The 24377-nt window shown below is 43.1% G+C and overlaps 5 protein-coding genes across 5 annotated transcripts; 2 read left to right on the top strand and 3 right to left on the bottom strand.

Moving 5' to 3' along the window:
* Nucleotides 1-1689: 1689 nt before the first annotated feature.
* On the bottom strand, nucleotides 1690-5450 carry LOC131262717 (acetylcholine receptor subunit alpha-like 1). The gene is made up of 5 exons (XM_058264778.1): nucleotides 5218-5450; nucleotides 4591-4708; nucleotides 4464-4533; nucleotides 2481-2804; nucleotides 1690-2405 (listed from the first exon to the last, which is right to left on the bottom strand). Exons 1-5 carry the CDS (start codon nucleotides 5306-5308, stop codon nucleotides 1782-1784), a joined length of 1227 nt encoding a protein of 408 aa, XP_058120761.1. The 5' UTR covers nucleotides 5309-5450; the 3' UTR covers nucleotides 1690-1781.
* A 1393-nt stretch (nucleotides 5451-6843) lies between these two features.
* LOC131267422 (DNA-binding protein D-ETS-6-like) lies at nucleotides 6844-11048 on the bottom strand. Its single transcript, XM_058270299.1, has 5 exons — nucleotides 10685-11048; nucleotides 8418-8465; nucleotides 7900-7986; nucleotides 7735-7834; nucleotides 6844-7364 (listed from the first exon to the last, which is right to left on the bottom strand). The coding sequence occupies exons 1-5, from the start codon at nucleotides 11046-11048 to the stop codon at nucleotides 6872-6874; spliced, it is 1092 nt and encodes a 363-aa protein (XP_058126282.1). The 3' UTR covers nucleotides 6844-6871.
* Nucleotides 11049-12128: 1080 nt separating this feature from the next.
* LOC131263189 (kelch domain-containing protein 3) lies at nucleotides 12129-13874 on the top strand. Its single transcript, XM_058265352.1, has 4 exons — nucleotides 12129-13125; nucleotides 13193-13388; nucleotides 13453-13593; nucleotides 13655-13874. Exons 1-4 carry the CDS (start codon nucleotides 12393-12395, stop codon nucleotides 13713-13715), a joined length of 1131 nt encoding a protein of 376 aa, XP_058121335.1. The 5' UTR covers nucleotides 12129-12392; the 3' UTR covers nucleotides 13716-13874.
* A 1039-nt stretch (nucleotides 13875-14913) lies between these two features.
* On the top strand, nucleotides 14914-20158 carry LOC131266697 (eukaryotic translation initiation factor 4E-binding protein Mextli). The gene is made up of 8 exons (XM_058269309.1): nucleotides 14914-15372; nucleotides 15445-15743; nucleotides 15812-15992; nucleotides 16597-16657; nucleotides 16728-17202; nucleotides 17281-17695; nucleotides 17784-17899; nucleotides 18713-20158. Exons 1-8 carry the CDS (start codon nucleotides 15267-15269, stop codon nucleotides 18890-18892), a joined length of 1833 nt encoding a protein of 610 aa, XP_058125292.1. The 5' UTR covers nucleotides 14914-15266; the 3' UTR covers nucleotides 18893-20158.
* Nucleotides 20159-20557: 399 nt separating this feature from the next.
* LOC131266698 (mitochondrial import receptor subunit TOM70) lies at nucleotides 20558-22949 on the bottom strand. The gene is made up of 2 exons (XM_058269310.1): nucleotides 22752-22949; nucleotides 20558-22541 (listed from the first exon to the last, which is right to left on the bottom strand). The coding sequence occupies exon 2, from the start codon at nucleotides 22518-22520 to the stop codon at nucleotides 20802-20804; it is 1719 nt and encodes a 572-aa protein (XP_058125293.1). The 5' UTR covers nucleotides 22521-22541; nucleotides 22752-22949; the 3' UTR covers nucleotides 20558-20801.
* Between the last annotated feature and the right edge of the window lie 1428 nt (nucleotides 22950-24377).

Below are 24377 nucleotides of genomic sequence, written 5' to 3'. Positions count from 1 at the left end.
ACTCGCATGCCCTTCTTCACTAGGCAGCTCACCGATATTAAGCCACTTTCCAGTGTGGGCACATAAAGTACATCGCTAACTTTTATGGCCAATTGTTCGCCATCTTTTGTCACGCATACTAGGGTTCCTGATCCAACACCTTCAATTTTTGCCTTGCTTCCATCGGCCAGTGTGACACTACTTTCCGCACAATTCACTTTAATTTCAAAGAATGTTGGATCATTCGTCATATGCCGCGACGCACCACTGTCTATATACCAGTTTCCTGGTAGGCCTTTGCTTGCAGTCCAAGCCACCGGTCCTTCGTCACTCACCGTCACTTTCGCGGAATTGTGTTTTGCTTCCTGCATTGTTCTGTTAAGCAAACGACAGTTTCTTTTCATGTGGCCGGCTTTGCCACAATGAAAGCACACTACACTTGGTTTGTTCCTGTTCACTTTGTTCTTCGTCGTCACTTGAAACACTTTGCCTTCTGCCGAACTTGTTCCCGAACGTTCACGTCGTTTTTCTCCTTCGGCTAGAAGTTTGCTCTTCACCAACTCTAGGGTTAAATTATTGGTGGAAATCTGTTCCAATGCGGTAGTTAACGGATCGAATGATTCCAGTAACGAACATAGCAACATCGCTATTTGCCATTTTCTGGGTATTGGCTCTCCTAAATCAGCGATTTGTTGGACCAAGTTAGAGAACGTTTGTAGATGATTCTCTATGTCCCCGCCTTCTGCTAATTCTAAGCGCGTCAGCCGCTTTAGCAGGTACACTTCTGATCCCGCTTCATGGTACCCTTTTATGGCATCCCATGCGTCTTTTGCAGACGTTGCGTCACGCACTAGCCCAACTTGGCTATCGTCGACACACAGCCCAATCGTTGCACGTGCTCTCGAATCTTTCTGCTTCCATACCGGCGTCTCTGGTTCCGGCTTTGCTTCGCCAATTGTGCACCAAAGCTCATCACGCTCGAGGAGCATTTGCATTTTAAACTTCCACGTTTGGTAGTTTTGATTGGTCAACTTAGGCACCATAAACCGTTGCGTATCCGCCATTTCACCTGGGCCCATAACCTGTTGAACTTTGAACGAAATACACCAGCGTGTTATCTTTTATGGCTGATACACAAACGACTGACACTGAGCCGAGCGTTCGCCGTGCTTTTATTCAGATGGTCAAAGTTCATACATATAGAGGTGCATCCTTGTCACCATCGCGGTTTGACATTTCTCCTGTCATTTGACGCTTCTATGAACAGTACATTCATGCCAACATACATATGTCAACAATTTTGACACTCCGTCGTAGTGTAAATGTTGGTCGAGAGGCCTTAGCCACGGCCATAAAAAATAGTTGACACTACGACGGAGTGTCAAAATCGCTACGCTACGATGCCGTGTGGACGCGGTCTTAGATTGATCATTGACAAAACATGTAGTGGGTGCTACATGTATTAGCATCACTAGCTGTACTTCACGAAATTGCATACATCACGGTAAAAGTGAACCCTCCGGTTCGTGGCTTTTCTTAAACAGTGTAAAATTTAAACAAAATTCGTTAAAGTATTGTTAAAAAAATAAAATTACTAAACTGCTTGGATTGCAGTAAACCCTTTTTTGTAAACTCATGTACAAGCAATATAGAGAGTGTTTTAGGATCTTTACTTCCACGTTAAACATTTAAACAAAAACTACATTTTAAAAGATTTGCATAAGAAGTTTTATTTGAAAAAGGTCGGATACATTGTTACAGCGAGTACAGAATACGTGCGTTTGCATGATGAAGTTGAAAATTCAAATAGAATAGAAAGCACAAATTACAAAAATCACACAATATACCAAGAATGACAGACGGTTAAGAACCAATCCGAACTTGGTCCATTCGTGGTCGATGCTGCTTTCGATCGTTACATTTCCTTTGTCGCTGAAGCTAAAGTGTTTCTTTCCTACGCCCACGAATGGTCCCACGCAACCAGCGACCCGTTTCAGCATGCTCGGTAAGCTTCTCTCGTGCTTGGGTTTCGTCATGTTCAGCACAACCACACTGATGATGGTGCTGAAGGCGGTCAGGAGCAGCGTATTGCTGAAGAATATAACGATCAACGGCGTTAGACCGGAAATGGCCGGCAATTGCTGAGCGAAATAGATCAAGAAGAGGGTAATCATCAGCGCAATAATGCCGTTCATGACGATCCTTTCGCCGGCTTGCAACGGTAGCCAGAATACGGAGAGTGCAAACATGATGATCACTATGGCAGGAATAACGACGATCGCTCTGTGGGTGTCGGACTGGCGCTGGAGGGTCACGTTGTAAGTAATATCGATGTATGGCTCCGTACAGCAAGGATAGAAGGTCGTGTGTCTTTCGGTAGCCACTTTAACGATTCTCCACTCAGAATTCTTTACCAGAATTTCAATCTGCGAATAGGTTCAATATCGCTTGTTAAATAACGTCTTATAAAGTAATGTTATTCCACAGACTACGGCACCAACCTGTGGCTCGTCTCCAAGGGTAAGATTCAGCTTGTATCCATCGAATGTCCAGGAACCAATCTTCACCATGCATTTTTGGTAATCAAACGGCCACAAACGCATGTTTAACTCACAGAACGCATGGTACTCGGTCGGTGGAACCCACAGCACCTTTCCGCCGTTGTATACCAGAGCGTTAGTGTCTCCGTAGTGATGATTGTCCGAACCTCCAGCATTGTTGTACAGCACCACATCCGGTCGCCAGACGATAGTAGGATCCAAACGTACTACGTCCAGATATCCGTAATCTGCTGGATTCCAGGTAAGCTTGGGATCATTCCAAGCCTGTAATGATGAGCCATTAGTATTTAGTAAAGTGTTTACTGCCTTTCACAAAGAGAACAATTATGGAAATAAGTTAAGTACAATTTTTTTGGAAATATTTTATTTACACCCTTTTCTTAACTAAGTACTATTCATTAGAAGCAATTTGCTTTTCCATCAAAAGTAGCAAAGCATCATGAACGAATATATGACGAGGTATATTACGAAGGCGATACGATTCAAAAGTGTGGCGAACAGCAACCAGTCTTGGTAAAAATTAGATTTCTTTAAGCCCGAGCTCGGCATTTCCTCCATGTAGTTTATCGCCTCTTCCGTCGGCGTGTCGTCCAGTGAATCACACATTTGGTCATCCGCTTTCTAAAAACAGAACACAAAATATGATGGTTTACCTTGAGCTTTCCGATTAAAATTATGCTTGGCAATCGTTTTGCTTACGTTTGGACTTTGGTTAGTGGCGATCATGCACGCATTACTATAGTTTGTGATAAGTGTCTTCACGGAGGAAGGAATTTGAACTTTGTTACCGGTTTTCAACATGCAGTCGATAGCAACAGTGATCAGTAAACATACTCCCGAAAGGTACAAACTGCGGCTGTAAAAGAGCACTGATATCGATACGAGAGAAAAGTTAGTTAGAAGGGATTATGATGATGCGGTTTGTCCACCACCTACCGATCGTGGGAGTTGCACTTGTGTAGTAGGCAAGATGCTCATTAAATTGCATAAGAAACAGGCAAGTGACAAACATACTGATGCCATTTAGTACCAACTTATCGTTACTGTCTGGTGGTAACCAAAAGTTAATCAAATTCATCAGCATCAACACACAGGCAGGTGCAATTATAGTACTTCGATAAATGGGACTATTCCGTTCCATCTCAAACAGAAGATAAGTGCCCCGTTCGGCCGTAGTTGCATTTCCATCTTCGCTGACATAAGTCACCAGACTAACATTCCTCAAACTCCACAATGTGCCTTGAGTAGCGACGTACTGTAGCAACGATAAAGAGATGAAAGTTTAGGCCACAACAGCCGATACATAACTAATTATGCAATTGTTTTACCTGCATAAGAACCGTGCCCAGTTCCATATCTTCACGTTCCAACCAAGGGGAAAAGAGCATTTTACAGTGTTGTGTATCGAACGGCCATTTTTTCCACTCCAATGTACATTTGCTGTTCTTGTCGAAGGTACTGACATGCAGCATATGACCGGTGCTACTAACCTTTACCAATGTGTTCGGCTCGTCCGATGGGTGCCACACGGTCGTATGGTTCAGGTACACATAAGTTTTATTTTCATACTGCTCGGGTATCCAACCCAAGCGAATATCGGTCCAATTCTGTGGAAAAGAAATTCATTAATGCTTTTTTACTGCTTTAATTAATGGAACGTATTTGTCGTGCGCGTGCCAAGATGCATGGATGCAGTGGATTCAAGATGCATTTTCATTCCCGCTCATTGAATGCAAAAACATTCTCTTACCGAAAAGAATAAAGGTGAAAAAAACTTACACTGTTGACCTTATTTTTTGTTTAATAAAAACACTAGGCTTTTGCTCCACATAAATGACGGTAAACACACTCTTATGCAACGCGACGCACATTTAACAAATGACCAAAAACAATATTATCAAGTTTTGATTACACGATACTTACAAACTTCATCCAACCGTATACAGATAGCGTCGATTTAATTTCATTAATTTCCACATGTGTGATCGTGATACTGTAAACAAACAAATATTTTCAGACCCTTTTTTATGATATTAAATTAAAAACTTACCTTGTTTCTACCGTCGTGACGTTGTAATGCTGGGATGGACGAAGCGATGGATCATAATCCTTTAGGAGATCCTTCTTGAGACGGTCCGCCCACGTAGGTGTCCATTTCTGGCCCCCATCTAAAATAAATGCATCCAAAAACGGTTGTTAACGTCTCTCCACACAGCATCTAATTGAATTTGGTGCCAATTTCATTGGTTTTATGGAATAATTTCGGGTTGCTGAATTGACAAGAATGAAATCTGAAAATTCCGCAACCAACACAACAAGATCACGATGATGTTCACCGGTAATAACTCTTCATTTCGGAAGAAATATTATCCACTTAACGGACAATATTATCCACTTTTGATGCTGCCCTTGCTTGATTTTCGGCGAGGTAGCACCTTATGGTCCAATTGATATTTGGAAGTAGAGGGTCTAAAAAACATGATCAGCTTTGTGAGACGTAGTGATACAATTTTTTATCAAACCACACACCACTGTGGGAGGAACATCACTTCAATTGGATTTATTTTTAAATAAACCGTCGGAATACATCGTCTGTTGCTTTATCTCAACACTTGGCCATTCTTATCACACTGTGCTCTAGATTTAGCGTTTGTTTTTGAAGTTACATTTTACTCACCACTTTGAGCAGAAACTTGTACTATTGCCATTGCCAGGAAGCATAAAAGTACCGCTTTAATAAACCACACATTTTCACATTTTTGCTTCATCTTTAACAGTCACTTTTATCCAGCCTTTTTACACAGTCCCTCTGCAGGATAAATGGGTTATTTTTCTTCAGTTTTCTTATCACTTGCACTATTAATAGTTTTATCACCACTTTCACGAATGCACACACGCACGGCTGGGACTTTTCTTCCGCTGTCCCGAGGGAAGGCACTATCGTTCGGAGACTGCGATCAAGCCTGGCTGGACACTGCACAGCAACTGAGCTCCGTCCGCTAATCGGAGGATGGTTTTATGCTTCCCAGCATTGAAAAGAACATCAACACACCAGCAATTTACCAGCACCATCAGTCTGCGAGCCGCACTTGATAATCGGCCATTGCCAGTTGGAGAGAATTTGCTGCACTTGGGAGAATGTCTTCCTCCAGCGTGCTCGAACGGTCCCTTTTTTTCGCCCCGCGAGATTGGTTATTATTAGTATGAAGAATGTGACCGCAAGTGGTTTTATCCACTTGGAGACACGGTGGCCCCTTGCAGTACAATGTCGTCTAAAGTGGGAGCATGGTGTAATCTCTCCGTGCTTTAAGAATAGCTCACATTATTTGTCCACTTGGCCACTTGCCGGACGGCGTGGCGCTCGATCTTGCAAACCCGGAATGGCGTACGATGGAGAACGCGTGACCGATCCTCATATTCACGGGGTCCCCTCCTCAACCGAATCAGGCCGCCCGGTAGGAGGTACACTTGAGCGATGTAATTGATTTACGGCGCTAGTGTTTTGGACCTTTTAGGGAGAGGTGCGAGAAAAAAAAAGCCCCATATCCCAGCATGTCCTGTTGTCACATACGCAAAAAAAAGGCCATCAATATCGTTCGCCGGGGAACCGACTACGATCCCCTTGCGTACGACCGTTGTTAACAATTTGCCCGTGAATGGCACGAAGGGTGACACGCATTATGACACGAACCAAACCGACGGCTTTGTCATGATGATGATCAACCCCTCCTCAGGAAGGAGACCTATGGTAATAACGAAAAAAAAAGTTTACTAATCGTCCCCACACTCGCAGCCGCTATCGAATGATTTGCTTTTTTCTCAATTGCAACAAAGGGGAAGAGTAGGCACGGTGGGGTGGAGTAGGCGATGGAAAAGTGGTTCCAGTAATGTCGATCACAAACATCCGCGCTGCAGTTGACTGTGACCTTAGTGGCGGCGATGGACTGCTGCTGCTTCCCGCCATTATGTCCATTTAGCCGCGCGCGAACGCAAACGAAGTGTAAGCATGGAAGTGGTTTTACTACCGTCAAAACAACTTTGATGTTCAATGTCCAGCCGGGGAAGGGTGGTGATGGAGCGGTCCAATTTGGAGGTTCACTTTCGGAAGAAGCCGCTTTCACAATGAGACGATTGTACTGAATCAGAAATACTTAGGTAATATATTTTGCTTAAAAAAATCTTTTCAAAACGGTTCATGCGTCCCATTTGGGTCTTATCGCTAAGTCGTATCGCGTTCAATTTTAAGTACGCTAAATAGCCAACGATGCACGTGACTTAGTAGTAATTACTTCGTATAGCTTCTATAAGGACCTTGCTGGCAGACTTTTACCCTAACAGAGTCGCGAGGAGGAGATCGACGCGTCGGTGTAGATGATCGAGTCGCTTGTGCAGGGATTGGATTGTGTCGAAGGGCAGGAGGTGACCGACGGGCCGGAAGTGGTATCGGATGAGGTAGCGTGGCAAGACGGCACATGCAGATTAGAGTACGATGTGGCGTATGGCGACCAGTTGCCACTCGTTGCCGTCGTCAGCAACGTCGTGGCCGACGGGCTGTCGGTTGAGGAGGCGGCGAAGGGCTGTAGTTGCGTGGGGCTGGGGTTGGTCGATGAAATTGGCAATGGCGATTTCATCGAGGAGGTCGATGTTGGGCTGGAACTGTACGAGCCGCCACCGGAGAGGATATTCGCACTGCTGCTGCCACTGCTGGCGGTATCAGTGAGTTGTGCCTGCGCCTGACAGGCTGCCATGAGGCCGTGGAAATCGAACTTGTATGTGTACCGCTTGCCCTGCACTTTCGTCATGATGTTCTTATCATAGTAGTATCTGCAAACCAACATGCAAAATGAGAACGAAGCAAAACGAAACAAACAACAAACGTTAGGAAAGCCGCAAACGGTTGGCGAGTACAGTGCAGATTATTTAATCGTTTAACGGTCAATGAAATTCCCACGCTCGCCTCCGGTGGCTTCATTTTTGTCCGATGATTCACCAACGGATCCGGCATACTTGGGATGCCAGGCGCTTCCTGTTTTGGGTGGCCATGCCCCCCCAAACATCAACGGGGTGCGAAAGGAATGAGAAAGGTAGACGGCGAAGCGCGCGAAAACATGCCACAAAAAGGAACCAACAGCATTCCTCCTTTCACGATTCACCATCCCATAACAAGTTCATCTCAAATATGTTTTCCACTTACCTGAGGGCTCGGCTGAGTTTATCATAATTCATGTTCGGCTTGGCTTTTCGCTCTCCCCATCGGCGTGCGACTTCATCTGGATCCGTTAGTTTGAATTCGCCTGTACAAAATCAGTACATTTTATCGTGAGTCAAGCAGTTGTGTGAAAAATATTTAACAAATTACCATTTGTTCCTTCCCAAGAGATGTAGGGCGCATTTGAAGAATCGGCGAGCAATTCCAAAAGGAATTGCCACAGCTGAATTTGTCCTCCTAAACGATGTAAATAAAAGAAAATTTAAAATTTAATATTTTTTTAACACGACAATTGTAGATAATCCCCTAGTAAGACTTTCTTTTGACGGTCATCGAACCGGTAATTCAAAGACATCGAACCAGGAATAATAACTCCGAACGCTAGTTGTCTCGCTTTCGCTCTCCGATAGTTACGTCCAATGATAAACTCCGCCTCTTTTAGACGCCGCGTTTTTCAACAGTAAAGATCAGAAAAGATTTTTATGTACGCTGGATTTACACTTATTGTATACTTCTTATTTATTTTTATTTTTTTGTAATCTGTAAACCGGTTTCCCTGGACAGTTTTGAGAAAATGACTGTCCGTCTTTAGTTTCTGTTAAATTCGTTAAGTATAGTCGTTCGACAGTTGGTTTAAATTTCCCAAATATGATTAAAATAAAACTTACCTTGAGATACCAATCTATGTGAAGCGGCGTTGAGAAGTTGATACGGTTCTGGAAAAAATGTACAGGAAAAATGTTACCAAGAGAACTGTAAAATAATCCCAAGGGCCGTTTAACCCATTTCTTGATTAGTATGAAACAAAGGCTTTGGACGTTTCCCTGTGTGGTTAAATTTTTAAAACAAGCTTCTCACATGATTTTATTCCCAACTTTTGTTCACAGGACACAATAACTTATCATAACCGCATAAATATAAAAGAAGTTTATAAGCAGTTAACCATTTGGTCCCCACGTGGCTGAATATATATTCAGGGATTAGTTTTATAGTCAAACTACAAAAGCATTCCATTCCAAGCAAACGCTTCAAATCTTGGCGCCAGTAGTGGCAGATAAAAACGTGCATGTTGTTTCCGAAAGAAAACCACGCTTCGTGGAAAACACGTCATAACTTCTTCGCGTTCATGGGCGTCAAGCTAGGCACAATTTAAATCATGTCGTCTGCCCCGGCGGCCACACTTTTTTGGCGCTATTTCACATGATTCACAGCTGCCCCTGATGAAGTTAAGTGACTCAGATTGTCTTACCGCCGCACAGAAGTGGCATGACCCGATGGTGGTGCGTATGGCTGGACGGGTGTAGGCTGTGGTGATGGTGATGGTGGTGTGGATGGCCATAATACTGATGGGTATGTGGGTACATCCTCATCGATGCAAAGCTTCCGGAAAATCTCCACATCGCCGAAGTGTCAAGGCCGAGGGTGACATGATCAACGCTGGCCATCACTGGAACAGTGAAGTGAACCAACAAAACACACAAGAATCACTTCCTTGCTCCGGAGTACACTGCTTTCACGGCAATTGTTTACGCGACACTGAAAGGATGTTTCTTTTCTTTCGCGGCAGAAACGCTTCCTTGAAGACAGTGCCAAAGCCCTTTCCGCCCACCAAATCTTCTAGTATTCACCTCGTTCCATACCGTAAAAGAAAAAGTTTCCCCAGCGTTTGTTTGTGTTATATCAAATGCACCACTACCAGCTACGGCGTGGAAAACACACGAAATGTTGATCCTTGAATCAACAAAAGAGAAGATCCGGCAAGATTTCACCCAATCTGACCCTCTTTCAACCACAGGTTTTCCCCTTAGACCTTGGCCATTAGGCAGGGCGCGGGAAAGTTAAGTTGATAGTAGGAAATTTAGATTGTATCTGCTCAAAGGTGAAAAGGGAAAAGAAAATCCATGCCCAATGCTTTCGCTTCCTTTTCTCTTATGGCACGCCGTGGTACACCAGCCTTGTTGGGCAAGTACACGATGGAGTGGCGGCAAGTTAACATTTATAAAAATTCAATAACTTTAGACTCCTGCGGTTTGTTCTATGGGTAATTTATTCAGAGGGATTACCGTTGTCGCCATTTGATGTCACCACCGTCCTGAACTTCTTCTTCCTGGAGAGTGCCAGCACAGTGTTTGTGGTCCTTTCACCCTAGCAATCACAAAACATGCACCAACATCCTACCAAACCAACCAACCACCCACCCACCTGCCGAGCGAAGGAAATGTGTTCTTATATGGTGAAGTAAACACTTCCTTCCTGAATACGGTCGTCCTACGTTTCCGTTACGCCGGAGGAAGCTGAAAGGGGCTCCCACTGTGACCGGTCTCGATATAAATTGATATAAATGTCACCGGAAGCTTAAGAGGTTACTTTATTGTTTAAATTAACATAATGCAGCTTCCATAGGGCAAGAACTTTCCCTACCTAAATTATGGAGTGTCTTGGAGGGTTAACCATTTTTGTTGGAAAACACCTTCCAAAACAGGATAGAAAAACAACTAATAATAAAATGATCATTTGCAATAACAAAAGTCTACGAGCGACAAGACACTTAATTATTGTGAAGTGGGAGTTCTATTTATTGCAAAGAAACAATTCTTCTCATGCCAACAGCATATTCGCTGGGTTATCTTTTAAGTGATTTTTCCTGACGCTTTCCAAACATTAATCCGTTTTCTCCCCTTGTGCTTTCTCGATGCTATTTCGCAGCCGATGTGTGAAAGTGTTATCAGATAAGGTAGGAAAAATGTTTCCTCACTAGTGGGAAAAAGTGGCTAAAGGTATCCCTGGACGGTGGTCATTTATCAAGATTAGACGATACGAAACAAAATCAATGAAACACATTCAGGAAGAGTATGGCTAGTTTTAATAGATTGCCACTCGCTGATATCTGTGTCGTTGTCGGGTGAAAATGGTTTGTAATTGTAATGCCTCCTACCTGGATCGACGTCGTTATATAACTGCTTATCTTCAGCTCCCGTCGCACATTGCATCAAATGAGCAAAGTGTTTTGCACAAGTATCACCGCCGGCTTTACTCCCGGCACACACCCAAAAGTCCGCCTTTGTGAATTTGGCAATTTCTTCACCACCATTGGGAAAACGGGCCGGTTCGAGTGGCGGGAAAATCTTAAAATTCTTCGACACCCACAGCGTCCACGCACTCACGTGCTCCGCGGTCCACTCGAGTGGATTGTTCGGCACGTAAATTTGCTCACTGTCCTCATCGTCCGATGAATCATGTTCTTCTGCACCTTTTGCACAATCACTGGCACACCAAGAGTTGTCCTCATCATGTTGCATTTTTGCTCTTCGCACGTTGAATATTCCATTTGTATTTGATCATTTGCACAACACTTGCTGGAACTAGATTTTTCATACACACAACGGTTCACTTCAAACTAAACGAAACCACATCCTCTGATGCCTCATTGCGGTAGATCACAGGTAGGAACGAGTTGGTAATGTTGATCGCGCAACGATCGAATCAAAACTGACGGGCACCACGATGGATTTCCGCGTGGTGCTGGGGGAAAAATTAAAACGTCGTCAACGAAGAAGCTGACCACTCGCGAATACCGGCTTTATTGGTGGTGGTAATCGGGACTTCGAAGAAATCCGCGTTTCATTCATAAATTCATGATTCACTCCTTCTGTAAGCACGTGTTGCCGCGACGAAGATCAGTTGCTATTAGCAACACAGTTGCGATCTTGTTCCCTCGCGAGCATGTATGAAAGAGAGATCGGAAGCTGCACGGAATATACGCGGACAGATCACCACAGTTACGTTCGTACTCAAGAGCAACGGATGCCAGAATCGGCTTCGTGGAATTGCATGACGTGTAATGGATTAAAGTCCGTAAAATGCAAACACCACCAACAAAACATGTAACCAAAAGTGGTGCGGAATGTTTCGCGCGCATAGCATAAGGAACAGTGTGCTGAAAGTGGTGTCCCTGATTTTTAAGTTTAATTTCAAAAGATCAACAAAAGAACGATGTGCTACGCATACTGATGAAACCGCGGTTTCGCGTAGACCCCGCGTGTTATTCATCGATCCGGGATTTCCCACATGCAAAACAGGTTTCGAGGGAAGTGGAGGTGCCATGTGTGTTGCATACTTTACAAAGGGGCTATAAAATTGTAACTTAAGGCAATGTCTTACTATTTAACATTTTACTGACATATATTTGCAATGTTATTCAAAATGAACAACCACAAACTATCTGTATTTGGTCATTCATTTTAATTTAATAATTCACAAATCTAGGACACGTTTCACAGGACGAAGCAGAGAACCCAATTGGGTAGTAAAAACGTACGGTGCTGGATGCATTCTGAATGTCAAAATCAGCTTGCCACAAAAATGTCTGCAAATGCAAAACAAGAAAAAATAGAAACAGTACTATTGCGTACTTCAATATAATTCACGAATATTTAGCGATCTGCACGTTGTTGACTGCAGTTTAGGCAAACTGTCGAAATCGTCTAGTTTTGTGATAATCGAAATTGAAAGAGTGAACAACTTTCTGTTTTGCTACCGATACCTACCGTCGTCGGCCATGTTTTGCATAATATGAATGATTTGCTAGTTTCTCCCTGGTGCATGTGGTAAACCCAAAATAGGAATTTATTGGCCTAGTGAAAATGCATTGGATCTTGAATCTCGATGGTGGGCCGAGGCGTGTTAACCATGCTTCGGTAGCCGTGGGGGAGTTTATCTACTCATTCGGTGGGTACTGCACTGGAGAAGACTACCAATCGAACAGTGCCATCGATGTGCATGTACTCAACACGCACAATATGCGCTGGTCCCCGATTCCGGCGGTAGAGGATGAAAACGGAGTGCCGTGCAAGTACCCGGAGGTACCGTTTCAACGATATGGCCACACTGCAGTCGCTTTTGAGCAGAAAGTTTACCTTTGGGGGGGCCGCAACGATGAGATTGTTTGCGATATCCTCTTCTGCTTTGATACGCGCACCCGCAAGTGGACAAGACCTTCGATTACTGGAACGGTTCCGGGAGCTCGCGATGGCCACTCTGCCTGCGTGTATGGCGATCGGATGTACATCTTCGGTGGCTTCGAAGAGAGCATAGATAAATTCTCTTGTGATGTCTACTTTCTCGACCTTCGTACGATGCACTGGACCTACGTAAATACCCTCGGAGAACCGCCATCGTACCGAGACTTCCATTCGGCCACGATAGTTAACGATCGCATGTACGTGTTCGGAGGAAGAAGCGATGCAGTGGCACCATATCACTCACAGGAGGAAATCTACTGTCCGAAGATTAAGTTTTTGGATCTAAAAACCGACTGTTGGCACACGCCAAAAACTACGGGCGAGATTCCTTTGGGCCGTCGAAGTCATTCAGCATGTAAGCCGTATAATCATCCTGTTAAACAACATCATTTTGTTTTAATTCCCTGATCTGTCTGTTGCAGTTATCTACAACCATAAAATTTACATCTTTGCGGGATACAATGGCAATCTTGATAAGCACTTCAATGATCTCTACTGCTTCGATCCCAGTCAAAATATATGGCGCTTGGTAAATCCTCAAGGGCAGGCACCCCGTGCAAGGCGGCGTCAATCGTGTCTGGTAATTGGCAAAAGGATGTATCTATTCGGAGGAACATGGTATGCACGAAAAATCAGGAAAGATACTCGCCAATCTGATTTTTAAACGTTGGTGTACTTTCAGTCCGATGGCCAATGCTGATCCTTCTTCGTTTGACTACAGCGATACACACGTCCTCGATTTCGAACCAAGCCTGTTCACGCTGGCTATAATAAAAGTTCTGCAGTACAAGCTAGATACATCATGCTTACCTCGAGACATAAGGTGAGCCTGGTTAAATTTTCTGTTTTAACGCCATTAATCAACCTGTGTTCTGGCATTTTAGGATTGAAATACGAAACATGACCACACCGAATAAAATCGGTCGATCATTAAACAAAGGTTAAGCAGGCGGTCGAGGTACAACTTCGATTGTCCATAGAAAATGACACATTTAGTTGATTCTAACAAAAATTACCATCGAGTCATTATTGAATGTGTAGCCAATGAAATCCGCATGTAAATTAAGTAATATTATGTCTGATCAAATATATTTGTTGAAAGTGCAAAAATAGTTGGCGTGTTATAATTGAGAAAACCTTCACGAAATATACCGTGTTCGTAAAAAACTGATGCAAGGTTAATTTTACCGTTTTTAAACGATTCAAGAGGTTTTTTATGCAGTTTTTACGTATTTTCAAATATATTTCACATCATTGATCGAGATTTTAGTGATCGCTTTAGCGGAACTAGGAACATCGTTCCGTTACAAGGAACGATTTGAACAATCAAGTGTTGAACTGTCACTGTCAGCTGTCATACGAAAAATTGTTCGGGTTTGGAAAGTTGCTCGGGAACGGAAAGGTAGGAATGAAAATGCGTAATTATTGGGGAAAACAAGTGTAATAGCGATCGTAAGTGGAATTGTGTTAATATTACAGTTAGTACAACGATGGGTGATAAAGTGCAGCGTATTAAAAAGACTGCGTAAACTACAAATTAGGTTATTGATTGTTCTGCGCTGCCATACCACGAATGTACTGATGACAAAGAAGAAACATGAGGGCGGAGAGAGTTATTCGGGACGATTAGTACATTTGGAATGAAATAATTTCATTATTGGGATCCTCAACTCAATGCACGTAGAACGATAGCGCTCACAGCGGGTCATATTTCGATGCGATTACCAAGCAAAATTGCACTTGGTGCATGTTTTCGCTGTCGTCAGCAATTCTGACAATTCTCGGTAATGTGCATGTGTGTATAAATATATATTTTTGACTAAAACGGAGTGTTGCATCCGTGAATATTGATGATCGAAGCGTGTTTAGCAATTAAACTGCTGTGGATCGCAATGCTTTCTCTTTCGCTCTTTGCTGCAGGGCGAGTGATCGCACCGTAATAAAATGTAATAATTTGATGGCAAACGGAATGTTGTAGTATGAACATATTCGCCAATAATTGTTACTAGCACGTGTTTGAATTTGGTATTTTTGCAGGGTTTCATCAGAACACAGCGCAGTTGGGGTCTCCTGGTTTTGCAGGTAGTCACTTATTGGATTTAGCATTTATTGTTGCTTTCGTTATTCTCTTTCATTTCAGGGGAGGAAGGTAAAAACGCAGCGATCAATTCGTCATTTATATTTTTGTTTTGTACACCGGACGTTACTTTTCTTTTTTGTTTCTTTTTCTGTCCGCTACGTCGCTTTGGAAGGTGTAAACGAGGGAAGATAACCTGGTGGAAATTGCGTTAGCTGTTCACACGCATCAGAGCAGTCCATACTTTCGAAACGTGCGGCGAAGCTTTCCGTTTTCATAATTTTCGTTGTAGTTGCTTCGGAAGGTGAAAAATCGATAGCAAACCTTGCTTTGGAGCTGCTGCGACACGGTTCAGTGCTTGCGTGCAGTTCAAACGGCCTGTGTCGAAGGTAGCTTCACGTGCAGTCCAGTTGTCCAGCATGTCGCAAATGGGGCGCGCAGTGAAAAATCTGGAGCCGCCACGTCCTCTTAAATCAACAATGAAGCAGGCGCACGTCCACTTGCCTGTCTATGAAGTTCAATCAAGTAAGTCAACCTCATGCCATCCACTACGTGCTACAAAATTCAATCATTTGCTTGTTTTCCTTATATTTGCAGTTGAGGAACTAATAACATTGACGGAAAATGTGGCCGCCAGCCTTGCTAATGGATGCAACAACGCTGATGGCATGAACGCGCTGTTGGCAAACTTACGGCTGCACGGACCCCAGTTGGAGAACGTATCAAAAGATACACTGGATCGTGCTTTTGTCATTTTTCGAAATGCATCTCAGGACGAGCGGCTGAACATAATGACGCGATTGAACCTGTTAGAATTGATAGAGCTGCGTGCTAAATCTTGGCAGGTATCTGACGGAATAAATTCATACTACAAACACAAGGCTACAAATGTGGAGGTAAGTGCCGATGAGACAATGTTATTCATAGTACAGCTAACATTTTACTTGTTTTTTGGACACCTTAGCCCGACATTTTGGCTGATCCGAATCTGCTGGGATCCTCCCCGCCATTGGGGCAAGCCGTGCCTGCCTTGGCACCGGGCGAGCTGATACGCACCTCTGGCAAGTTCCCGAAGCCGACAAAAATACCCGGAAAAACGTACAGCAAGGATGAGATTGTTATTCGCAATGCTGATTCTGGCAAAGGTAAGAAATGGAATATCCAACTCGTTGTCGTTTGCCGTCGCCACTCCTACGGTAATCTTATGTTTGCTGATTATACTTTGTTTATTCTCCTGTTTGGACCATCAACCGACGGTTCACAGTAATGGGAATCAAGGGACGTAGAGTTCATATGATAGAAGAACTTTCGGAGACTGTTATTTCGTTCCAAAGAGGTAAAAAGTAATTCTCCGCTAAACTGCACAGCACATTGCACTAGCGCCGAATATATGAGCATCCTACAAACTAAGCTAAAACTCATTCTCACATGTGTTTCTATCACTACTCGCACCTTGGTTTGGAGATCTGAGCACGTTGCATCAAATGTGTGCCATATATAACTCGTTAGCTATTGGTTGAGTATGATAACCAAAACCTAAAAAACAAAATGCACTATTAACAGAGTTTTTTTCGTTATCTCATTTAAAAGTAGTGATGAAGTAATCATCACTGTACACCGCCTGTAATAACATTGCTAAAAGTTCACCGCAGCTTTTCCGTTGCTGTTGTTTATAATGCTTGTTTTCGTGTACATATCATGTCGCTTTGGGGTTTGTTTTTTCATCAATTCTTCTTTACCATGTTGCAGTGGCTACCGGGGCTAAAGAACGTCTAGTACAAATCACCGGCCCGAACGAGGAAAAGATCAAGTATGTTTTTTTTTGCGAATCACTCCTTCGAACATGTGAATGAAAATTATTGATTGACCTCCCTTTTTAGTTATGCAAAACAGCTGATTGAAGATACCATACGCCGGAACGCGTCGCCGGTACGTTTGGATAACTCCCAGGATGGTTCCTGCAGTTCTCTGGCTTCATCCGCCTCGGATGAGACGGTCCCGAGAAAGGAAGCAGGATCCGGCGCAAACTCACGAAACGTTGCCGGTGGAGGGTTGGGAGAAATGTCGGCCAATGCAGCCAACGGGATGGGCTCTTTTATGGCCGGTCAGCAGTCTGCCCCAACACCGGCACTAAGTCTGAATCTCAGTGGTTACGCTCAGACGCCACCTTCGTACACCCATCCGAAACTTACCAGGAATGGGTCGCAAAACAGTGGCCAGCGTAATGCCGGCAACGGCGGGATGTTACTGCACAGCTTCTCTACCAGCGATGCTTCGCTGGGCGAATACAAGTACACCGTTAACGTGGGCCAACATAATCTCAAAATAACTGGAGATTGTTGTGAGCTGGTGAAGGTAATGATGCCATAAGATTCCAGTCCGTGGCCACAGCTATTTATAGTATATTTTTGTTTTGCTTGTTTCGTTTCCTAGGTGGCCAAATTAGTGCTGGACGATTACTTCAGTAGCAACGAATTTTTGGCCTCCGTTGACATGTGCTCCAGTTTTGATTTACCGAACTCACTTTCCTCCCCGGTGGGAGCAATTCCCGGCCATCATTCGCTTATTACGGGAACACCGTTTGTCGATAGCGGAGTTGGTCTGAATACCATGGCCGCCAACGTCGGGGAAGTGAGCAACTGCGTCGAAATGGATGACGACGTGTTCATCGTAGAGCCGGGAACGGTCGGGTTCAAAGGAAACGATGTTCAAAATAATAATGCCGCCTCAGCGGCCAACAACAACGGACTGAGCCGGTCTCGTCGAAGTCACTTCTCGCGGAAGGACAGTGCAGGAGATGGGCTTAAGGAAGCTGCGTCAGCTTCTTCCAAAGCGGATCCGAATCCAGGTATGTAGTGATCTCCTGAACTCATCTGCATGCAGTCGGTGAAGGACGAAATAAAAATTTTATTGTTTCTTACCCTCTACCGCACTAGTGAAACGAATCGAATATGAGCGGCTGATTTACTATTCGAAGTCACCCTATTCGTGGGACTTGCCCGCTGACTGGAAGCGTATTTGTGAAACTCTTCCTTATTTGGTCAAAAATAAGGTAAGGGCTTCGACCACAACATCCATTGATTCCGATACTAATGGTGACGGTGCAAGAGGCGTTATGGACAACATTGTAATGACCACTAATCCCATTCATCTCAAACGGTCTACAATCTATACTAACAAGTGTGCCAACGACAATCGCGCTTCTAACGACGGAAACAATAATGTTTGTAATTACAACAATCGAAAAAACTACTACCTCACTAACAGCTTTCTAAAGCGCAACTCAACGCTCAGTTCGAGCAGCTTTGATATGCTCCTTGGAACATCCGTGCTTCCTAAATTCTCTAGCATACCGACGGATATCTCTACTAAACATAACAGCATGCTGGCTCACCGATACTCTTCATCTACTAACCTCACCACGTGTTCTTTATCATCAAGCTTTGGAAATAGGAACAATCCAGGGAGGGTTTTAATGCGTTTTAAGTCCACTAGCGATTGAGAGAAAATCGTAGAAGATTGTTGTCAGAATAACTATGCATCATCCGTCCAAAAACAAAAGTAATTTCATCTATGCCTTAAATTTCACGTATAACGTGTCACTAGCAAAAGATGTAAGTATTACCACAACACAATCACAGCAATGATTCTCCATTTCTATTGCTTGCAAAGCTGAATTGAAAATTCGTATGTGATACATAAGAACTAAACTCGCACTCTCAACCGCCTTGGTGCATCATGTGCCTTGTATCTTGTTATAGCTTTACTAATCATATAAATAGTAGTATTTTAAAATGCTAGACTGTTCAAAGTCTTCCTTTTTATTTTTAAACATTTTTCTAATTTCAATGCTTTCTTTTCAAAGGATATCGAAGACCAAAAAAATCGATTTAATGGTGAACAATTTCTGGAAATGAAAAAGCAAACAACCAGCTACAGTACGCAAGGAAGCGTACTAGATGGTGGTGAGGGCGAACAGGGAAATGGTGAAATTTCTGCAAACGTCGATGCCGAAGATAAGCCAATCGTGGCGAGTGCAACATAGAGCACGAGAAAAGCAGTATGTGTAGGATGCAGTTGCTTAAAGTGGAATTGATCATCGCGAGAATATGCGCTCGAACGCTACCGCATAGGAAAATGCATAGTTCGCGATTGTATTCCGACCTGAAGGTATCCTGAAGTGTGAATGCTTAATTTTCAATTATTGACGAATTCTACGAATATTCTATGTTTTTGCTCGTCGCACCTCAAAAGGGCATTTTTAAAGTCCTACAAACCATATAATTTAGCCGCTAATGCGAATTGAACTAATCCACTATCAAACGTAATGAGATTAACCATTTTTCATTCATTTTTGTCCCTAAAAAGGTATGTTATTTAATTTCTCGCAAGAACTATAAATACATTGTCAATCAGCTTATCTATGTTGTTGCTTCATAAAAAAAATAAAAAAACGTAGAGAAGCATAATTTGGTTGGCATACGTGCATCTTCCTTCAAATGCCGGGTTTCGATAATCGGGACGAGATCTCATCATCCTTTGAAGTACCACCGGAACAAAATAAAATGCTCTGTGTGTGGCAAGTGAAGGACCCGCGAATAAGGGTGATATGTTTTGAAAAGGTGGTTTTATGTACCAAAAACCGACGAACTGTAATTGAACTAAGAAAATGGTGATACAGCGCAGCGCCAATATACGTGTATTGACACTTATTTATCTATTTATCATGCAAACCGGTAGAAACGTCTAAGTTTTAGAACGACTCATTTTAAGAGGTATATAACAGATACAACAAAATTAATTAACGTGTATTAATAACTTTCTAGTCTCGACGAAAGGAAAACCAGTTTGAAAAAAAAACGGCAATTCATTAGTTCATGGAAAAGAAACCGTGAGGTTATTTTCCGGTTCCACATTATTCTTTTCTCCATTTTCGCTCAACTTCATAGTTGTCTATCTTATGAATTGTGCACATGAGATTTCCTTGTCGTTTAACTCATTTTTTATGCTGATTATTATTTATTATGTTTTTGTTATATCTATTATATGAACGAACTACTATCATTTGTTTTGTTGCGCTATAGCAGATATCAAGCATGAAGAAAGCCAATGATGGTCGGTCGTCAAGGAACTACTAACGAAGGAACTAAGAATTTTTTTGATTATTTTCTTATATTTGTTTTGATTTTTATTTTCCTGTTGGCAGATACAAGCAATAACATTGATACAGTTATATGTTAATATAATTTACTATCGTTACACTACTGTATGCTAACGAAAAACATGGATAATAAAAACCAATTTTCTAGTACTTAATTTTGTTTTCGTTTCTCGGTTATTTGAGATAAAGTAAGGAACCATCTTTCAACCCCCCACAGCAGCTCCGTCGTGTTTCTACAATCTTTTTTTACAGACAAATGTGGTTCGTTGGATGACTTTTCATTAAATTTATTGCCATCTAATTTTGCCAAAGTTTCGCGAATTGGCGGGTATTTTAAATCGTCAAGTTTTGTTGGCTTATCTTGTATAAGTTTAAGCTGCGCGCCCCCATCACCAACTCAAGAATAAATAGAAGCACTTTAAACAATAATAAATTAACTCGATTGTGTAATTATTATTATACATCATCGGAAAAGATTTTCTGGAAAATGGTGCCAGTTCAGTATTGGTCGAATTTTTGATGTACACAAAAGTCCATACACAAAAAATATAATAGATGTAATCCACATGGTTTATTCGAATTATCTGTTGCAGCAAAACTGTAAAGTGTGTGGCATAGTAGTGGCGAACATAGCCAAATAAACTGGCCCAACTCGTGTCTTCTTCTGTACATGGTAAATAATAACGTGGAATTATGTGTGACTGCTGCTGCTATCGTTCTACGTGTGCACTGGACAAATTTAAAATTTGTTCCCCATTTTAGCCGAAATCGTTGGGAGCTACGCTGCACGTGTTTAGAAGTTCGGTTGGATGCTGCTAATACTTAAGCCCATTTTCTTGGACACATTCACCTGTGCGATAGCGGCGTCCTTCAAAGAGTACAGGTGAACTAGGCTCATCTCCGTTCTGGCGAGGTCGATAGCCGTTTCAAATAGTTTGATAGCTTCAACGAGATTTCCTCGTTGCACCTCGATCGAACCAAGTGTTTCGAAGGCAAACTCACATTTGCTGTCGATTTGAATCGCTTTTCTAATCAACTTCACACCTTCGTCAATGTCGCCCCGCCATTGCAACTGAAGCAGACCTCTATGGACAAGAATTTGGGCGTTATCTGGTTCGATCTTCGACGCCTTGTCGAAGACGTTATCCGCATCCTGAAACGCTTGCTGCTCTGAAAGTACCTGGGCCATTATGCTGTAACACTCTACGCAATCCGAGAACTGATCGAGAACGTCATAAAAACGCTTCAGGACACGCTGTACGCCTTGTTCGTCCTTGTTCATTAAGGCCAGACGGTAAGAGGCATAGCAGAGGTGTGTCGCTATGATGCCTGACGTGGGGCAGAGTTTGGTTGCTTGTTCGAAGTCTGTGATTGCCTCATTCAGCCGATCCATTAGAATGTACACCTGGCCGCGATGGTGGTAAATGTCGCAATTTGTGCTGTCAATCTCTTCCGCCTGGGCAAAGCACCTGAAGCACTCCTCGGGTGTTTCCGGCTGTGTTTGCATAGCCAGGGAAGCAAGCTTAATCAGTGCGTTCGAGCGAAGCTTCTTGTCCGCAGTCTCCAGTTCGATCACTGCTTCAAGATCTTGTTTGGCTTCCTCGTAACAGGCCATTAGATTATAGAATGTGCCTCTCAGCAGCAACGCTTCGAGTTTGTACTCGGATTCCGACTCGCTTGACTCAATTTCCTCTGTGCATGCCGCCACGATACCATCGTACTCGCCTTTATCAAACAGTGCTTTGGCCTTGATGAATCCTTTTGGTTCCGAGCTGGCAACGACTAGCTTGCGTACAGGATCATTATTGAACGAGCTGAAATAGTTCCTGATGAACAGAGCGGATGGAATAACCTCTTTCTTTGCCTTCATCGCTTCCCGTCCGTGCTGCTGACCCAACTCTCGGAGGATACGGTCAGCCATCACGAGAGAGGTTTTATTCTGAAACTGGTCCAAAATGCATGCGGCCGTAATGTCTTCAAGGGCTTTGGCTAACTCTCCCTGCTGCTCGTACGCTTTAGCCCGTCGTATCAGCGCTTTGGTGTATTTTGGATTACATTCGATTGCCTTCTCGCAGTCATTTATCACGGCGGACCAATTCTGCAGCTGTTCGTAAGCCGCAGCTCTGTTTTGATAGTATGTACCCCGATCTGTCGTCTCTGACGTCGGGCAATGCTCGATGGCCGCATCGTACTCTTTGATGGCTAAATCATATTTACCCACCCGGAAATGAGCATTCCCATCGTTCTTATGCTTCAGAGCAAGCTCACGACCGGTCAACGGTTTGGTTTCCTTCTGTTTTGTATCCGACGAACGCGAACGATCATCGCCGTCGAGGGATATGGTTTTGTCCTTGATGTCAGCTAACTTTTTCTTCGTTAGTTTGTCCCCTCCCTCGCCTTGGTTGGTTGATTTTCGCCAGTACATGTAACCGAGGCCGATGGCCACCGGCGTGCCGATAAGAAGTGCTAGCTGCCATTTGGGGAATGTAGACCCCGTGCTGCCGGTCGTCATTGCTTGATCCGTGTTTTACGTCTGAAAGATACACCGGAAGATTTACGGTTTAGCTCTTATCACTGTTGCGCACCCACATGATTACGAAAGAAGTGAACAGTTGCTCCATTTCATCTCCGGTGGAGTTTTCCACGGTGAGCCAACTTCCCCACGGCAGGTTTCATGATCTCAGACGGCAGAATCAATCATCCGGATCTTATGTTATCGATTTCCAACTATTTTGCAACCTACCTAGAACGAATATTTAGCCTAACATGTACGACCACACAACTTCGGCGGCTTGTGCTTTCCGATGACAGCAGCACGTCACTGCGGCTTCTTCAAGATTACAGGCAAAACACAGCCGCGATTATATAATTCGAGTCACGGTTTTACAGAATCCCATTCCAATGCACTCTGGAAGCTAAAATATCGATGTTCGTAGAACGGCTCGACTTGCGACGACTAGCCAAAACGTGCCGAATACAAAATGATCACTACTAGAGAAACGTCACAAGCAAATGTCAAAAAAGACACTTGAACTGGCATTTGAAAACTGCACGTTCGGTAAAATATTGGTGATAAAACTGAATTATTAATCATATTTTCCAGTAATTTCATGCTAATGAATTTCATTGGCTACGGATTTTGTTGAGGCATCGGCCTTTAGTAATCCAACAGGAAGCTAGGACGGTTAATTTAGAATTGATTTTTCGGGTTTATAATAACAGTGGACTCGGATGTTCCTGAATCTATCATTGATGAAATGGGATGTACAATCAAATTATCAAATCAAATCACATGTAGAAATCTTAATAGAATAATAGTGTTACCACCCTTAAACCTTGAAATGGAAGAGTCCAATTGCATGCCGTAGTCACAGGATAAGTATGTTTCTTGTGAACCCTGAAAGCCGAAAACCGCAAGTAATTCAAATTTAGATAAACACTTGAGGTTACTGCGTTTAAACAGCTTCGGATGCTTAATGCAGATAGCCAAAGAACGTACGTTCAAAGCAATCAAGTGCTCCTAAGTATTCGTATTCTAAAAATGAAAACCATGACGTTTGTAGTTGACGACCTTGCAGCGTTGGCAAAAATGTTAAAAAATAGATTATCTTATTTTCATTTCATCCTCACGCGCTCGGGGAATACATATGCGTACATCATGACGAGTGGATTACACAATACCTCACGTTTTAAACTTTCGGACCACGTTGCTCGTACACCGCTACGGTGTTTGTATAGCCTGTGAAGGTTTACAACAATTCAATCTAGGTGCGCAAGATATCAAATGACTCACGCAACGGAAATTTGGAACAATCACGTGCTTTCCAACAAGGTTTCGTCATAGTCTACGCACGCGGAGATTCGTGACGATCACCTAGCTGAGCCTGATGGACACAGGAAGCGTTATGAATGATGCAGCAGAGCAAGAGGGGCGGTAACATACATTGTCCCCTGGTCCAGCAGCGTCGTGGAATCGCTTGCATTGCATGCAAAAAATCGGCAAAGAGAAAGTAATTTTCTTCATTGACTTTTTTCCCTATGCACACAATTTATAATCATGCAGTAAAAAGTAAAAAAGGGTTAGCTCATATGTAGCGGTGGGCGGAGAAGGGGTTGAAAAAATCATTCATAGCAACCTCTCAACACCATGAAAGGACGTACAGCATTTTTCAAACCAAGTTGAATGTCAAGCCACTTAACTACTCCTGCCAAGTTTGAAAACATAACCTTATTTTTCTGTATAACCTTGCTTACAAATGAAGTCCTTTTTCCCGAATTCAGCGTACAAAATTGCTCCTTTGTTTACTAGCCTGTGTCTGTATTTCCAGATTTCCCAAAATGCTTTGATGTCCCATCTTTGACGTTGACA

The sequence above is a fragment of the Anopheles coustani genome, chromosome 2 (assembly GCF_943734705.1).
Source record: "Anopheles coustani chromosome 2, idAnoCousDA_361_x.2, whole genome shotgun sequence".
Classification (NCBI taxonomy): Eukaryota; Metazoa; Arthropoda; class Insecta; order Diptera; family Culicidae; genus Anopheles; species Anopheles coustani.
This window is presented reverse-complemented; position numbering and strand designations above follow the sequence as displayed.

Excerpts from the sequence above, each read along its gene's own strand:
- LOC131266697 (XM_058269309.1), top strand. The coding sequence starts at position 15,267 with ATGTCGCAAATGGGGCGCGCAGTGAAAAATCTGGAGCCGCCACGTCCT. Across the intron at positions 17,203-17,280 it reads ATTGTTGTGAGCTGGTGAAG|GTGGCCAAATTAGTGCTGGA; the intron begins GTAATGATGCCA and ends TTCGTTTCCTAG. Across the intron at positions 17,900-18,712 it reads CTTATTTGGTCAAAAATAAG|GATATCGAAGACCAAAAAAA; the intron begins GTAAGGGCTTCG and ends TTCTTTTCAAAG.
- LOC131262717 (XM_058264778.1), bottom strand. The coding sequence starts at position 5,308 with ATGAAGCAAAAATGTGAAAATGTGTGGTTTATTAAAGCGGTACTTTTA. Across the intron at positions 4,709-5,217 it reads ACAAGTTTCTGCTCAAAGTG|ATGGGGGCCAGAAATGGACA; the intron begins GTGAGTAAAATG and ends CATTTATTTTAG. Across the intron at positions 2,805-4,463 it reads TATACGGTTGGATGAAGTTT|GCTTGGAATGATCCCAAGCT; the intron begins GTAAGTATCGTG and ends TCATCATTACAG.
- LOC131267422 (XM_058270299.1), bottom strand. The coding sequence starts at position 11,048 with ATGCAACATGATGAGGACAACTCTTGGTGTGCCAGTGATTGTGCAAAA. Across the intron at positions 8,466-10,684 it reads ATATAACGACGTCGATCCAG|AACCGTATCAACTTCTCAAC; the intron begins GTAGGAGGCATT and ends CATTTTTTCCAG. Across the intron at positions 7,365-7,734 it reads AAACTCAGCCGAGCCCTCAG|ATACTACTATGATAAGAACA; the intron begins GTAAGTGGAAAA and ends GTTGGTTTGCAG.
- LOC131263189 (XM_058265352.1), top strand. The coding sequence starts at position 12,393 with ATGCATTGGATCTTGAATCTCGATGGTGGGCCGAGGCGTGTTAACCAT. Across the intron at positions 13,126-13,192 it reads CCGTCGAAGTCATTCAGCAT|TTATCTACAACCATAAAATT; the intron begins GTAAGCCGTATA and ends TGTCTGTTGCAG. Across the intron at positions 13,594-13,654 it reads TGCTTACCTCGAGACATAAG|GATTGAAATACGAAACATGA; the intron begins GTGAGCCTGGTT and ends CTGGCATTTTAG.
- LOC131266698 (XM_058269310.1), bottom strand. The coding sequence starts at position 22,520 with ATGACGACCGGCAGCACGGGGTCTACATTCCCCAAATGGCAGCTAGCA.